The 3,346-nt window shown below is 48.5% G+C and overlaps 1 protein-coding gene across 1 annotated transcript; it reads right to left on the bottom strand.

Annotated features, from left to right (window-relative positions):
• Positions 1–340: 340 nt before the first annotated feature.
• Pmar_PMAR022867 (hypothetical protein) lies at positions 341–2,007 on the bottom strand (the record flags this gene model as incomplete). The annotated part of the gene is made up of 4 exons (XM_002780313.1): positions 341–453; positions 830–1,011; positions 1,613–1,714; positions 1,955–2,007. Coding segments are annotated over 4 exons (450 nt in total), but the record flags the coding sequence as incomplete, so codon positions are not given.
• Between the last annotated feature and the right edge of the window lie 1,339 nt (positions 2,008–3,346).

Below are 3,346 nucleotides of genomic sequence, written 5' to 3'. Positions count from 1 at the left end.
TGATTCGTGGAGCACTACTTCAAGGCGGCTACTGCTCACATCGAAAGATTCGTCACTTAGAGTTTTGGCCACGGATGCAATATCCTTATCATTCGCACTCTCCCCTTTCCGGATGAGATACTTCTTAATGATGTCCATGTACACAGACTGATAATAACATGAGGACATGACAATAGTATCGCTTCTTACCTTTCTTAGTTCACAGTAGTTCCAGTAAGGCCTGCGGCGCTCCCAATAGTCAACACTCCACTCGTTCCGCTTAGCCTCAATCAGTACCATCAAATCCTGCATACCACACCAACAACAACTCCCACATGCATGTTACTACATCCTAGCTTACATGATAGTTATTATAAGAATCCGCAATATCATCCAAACCCCATCGACGCATCAAAGACTGCCATTTCCTCTCGGCCACATCCAACGTCTTATCTAGATCCCACAAGGTATCATCTAGATCAAACAAGAGTAGCCTAATCGGAGGCCTAACACTGCCACTGACAACCTTTGGTGCCGACCTCTGCTGTTGGTCAGTATGACGATTACTACTATAAGCCATTTAACTATGATACAATGCTCATAAAAACTGCAACTACACAGTTCACCAAGCTCTCTGTCTCCCACCAAGTCTTGCCACTCTATATGTGCTGAAGTCCCGAGCATGTTCTACAGGATTTCACCCCAGTCCAATAGGAGCTAAAGAATTAGTGGCGATAGTACGGCCATCATCACTACTATCCACACTAGTTTTCCACGAATTACGCGGCTGGAATAAGTTCTAGGTCAAAACTCTGAGTTGTCTGAATACATTACCATATAGCATTGCTACCCTTGACACTGTCCGAAGGACTATGTAGGAGACTGCTGTTGTTGCGGATAGTATCTCCCAAAGCATTGAGCCACCCTTGGCTCCCTAGGTTCGTGAAAACCGACCCAGAGTCACCGCTGAGTACCTCTACGTGCTTGTACAGACTCTGCCGGCCAAAACTTCCACGTGCGGTGGGAATGTTGCTGAAAACATACACGTCTGCCTTGCCGAATTCATATTTTTCAGCATCTGTCATTGACAGGTACGATATCCCGTGAGAAGATACCGCGTAGTATCCCTACTACGATATCCCGTAGTATGGAGAGCAGGCAGTTCAAAAATCACGGACCTCTGAGGGTTCGGATCCCATATCGAACATCTAATCGACGTAATCCAGAGTCGCCATACTAACCCTTCGCAAATTCGTCAATTTCCCATTACTAAGCGTTACAACCCGTCAAAGACACTCCTCACGCTCCTCCGACATCGAATACTGTATCAATCAGCCTCCCAGGAGTGGTCATTAGAATATGACAACCAACTTCCAGCTTGCTCAGCTGAGAACCCATACTCCCACCACCGTAAGCACCTGACAAGTTTATGCAACTTTCACGACTACAATAACTATCCCAATAAGTAATATTCCAAATTAACAGTATGGCACATTGCTTCTGCCCGTTCATTGATCTGCAAAGCCAGCTCTGGCGTCGATGCTATCGCTAACCCTATGGCGCCCACAACGACCCTCGTTGAATAACAATGGAGGATGAGAACAAAACAAAATCGATCAACCAGAATCCTCACTGAGTGTAGCACCACCACCTTGACATGACGGTCGAGCATTGATGGACCATAGGGAGGAGGTAGGCCAAAGTCTTGCCGCTAGGAGCTATTGCGATGACATGCCTAGGACGGGAATGGCGTGCATTTGAACTGGAAAAGGAGTGGTAATACCCTACTCATAGGTCGCAAGAAGCAACAACATCCATCAGGTACCTTTCGATCTAACATGAGGAGAATGGGGCATCAAACTCCACCATAGCAAACGAGTCGATAAGCCGAGGGCACTACAACAGCGTTGTAAACAAGAATAACAACGCTTAACACGAAAACTACAAACTCCACACATCTGGGCGAACACCTCACCCTCTGAAGCAAAGACTATGCCCTGAGTGTGCAAGGTTGGAGCTAGCATGTCCCTGGTCGGCCGCCAATATTTACCACCTCGACGACCTTCATTCTCTTCTCTATTCTGAGCTCGTAAAAAAACTCATTTTTGTACGCAGCCAGCGCCTTGAACGGGCGGCGTGGCAACCGAGAATGGTGATGACGATCCGACGAGGAGCGCCGATCACGACTCATTACAGATAACCCCCCCTATCCCTGCCTAATTCGACTCATCTCACTGTCCCATACACCTTCCAGAAGCCCTCAACTAGCCTACCATGTGTCTAAGTCTACCAAAAGCTCCCATCCCGAGTTCGCCCTGATAGGTTCGTAAGACGACATCTACTAGCCGACATACCCTTGATACAGCCTCCAGCTCCCACATGACCAATGTTGGAATATGTGTTCGCTTTCCTCAGCTGAGCTCAGCAGATTCCTCACTAATAATAGAAGTTCACTCACGAATTCGGGTAGAAGTTCAGAGAAGCTAATGAGAGCTTCCCTCAATTCCTCCCAGGAATCGTAATTGACCATCAGTGGACATTCCCCCCCACCACGGCAAATGCCTGTCGAGGAGCACCACATCGAAATTTACAGAAAAATGTTGTATGCCGGGATCGAACCTGAGAACACAGGGGCACCTATGCCAGAGGGTTACATCGATGAGGATACCAACAAGGTCCGCCAGGGTGCCATTGAAGCAATCCGAGAATTCTCCTGCAAGGATCGCTTCTCAAATCTCCCAGTATTCGGGCTTGCAATGTGTTGATAATTGCCATCCCAATCTTTTTGACATATGAATGTCTCTGCTTCGTTCATTACCACGACACTGGCCCCTGGGATTTCTCGCTGACCCTGGGAATCGGTGCGCAGCCGCTTGGTTCGCCTGTCAACGACCAACGTCTCAACCCAGCGTCGACTGTGTTGGAGCGGCCATCGAGACGAGCCTTCCCGTGAGAATATCAGGTATTGCCAGGCTCTGTGTGTTGTCGGACCTCCCCCGATGTTAGATACGTAGAACCCTAAGCTAGTCTCCTTTTAGTGCATCCTCTGTTCAGGACTTTATCCAGAGTTTATTCCTTAAGCATTCTCACCTAGGAGCCCAGGCGATCGCGTACTCGAAGCAGCAAGAGAATGATTAGATGATCCATAGCTGGGAGCGCAGGCCATATCCGTTTCGCTCCTCGATATCCAAGTGTACCGTTTTATCGGATTGTGTCTAGGTCCTACTCTCCAATATTGGAGGCTCCCAGTTTGGTGCACGCATGCGAGCAGTGACCATGCGTGCTATACGGTCGACGTGTCATGGTGGCGCGCCTTGCGCGTCTCCGAAGTGCGTCAGGCGAGTACATGCTTCCCATAGAATGATGC

The sequence above is a fragment of the Perkinsus marinus genome (genome assembly GCF_000006405.1).
Source record: "Perkinsus marinus ATCC 50983 genomic scaffold scf_1104296944414, whole genome shotgun sequence".
In the NCBI taxonomy this organism is placed as follows: Eukaryota; Perkinsozoa; order Perkinsida; family Perkinsidae; genus Perkinsus; species Perkinsus marinus.
This window is presented reverse-complemented; position numbering and strand designations above follow the sequence as displayed.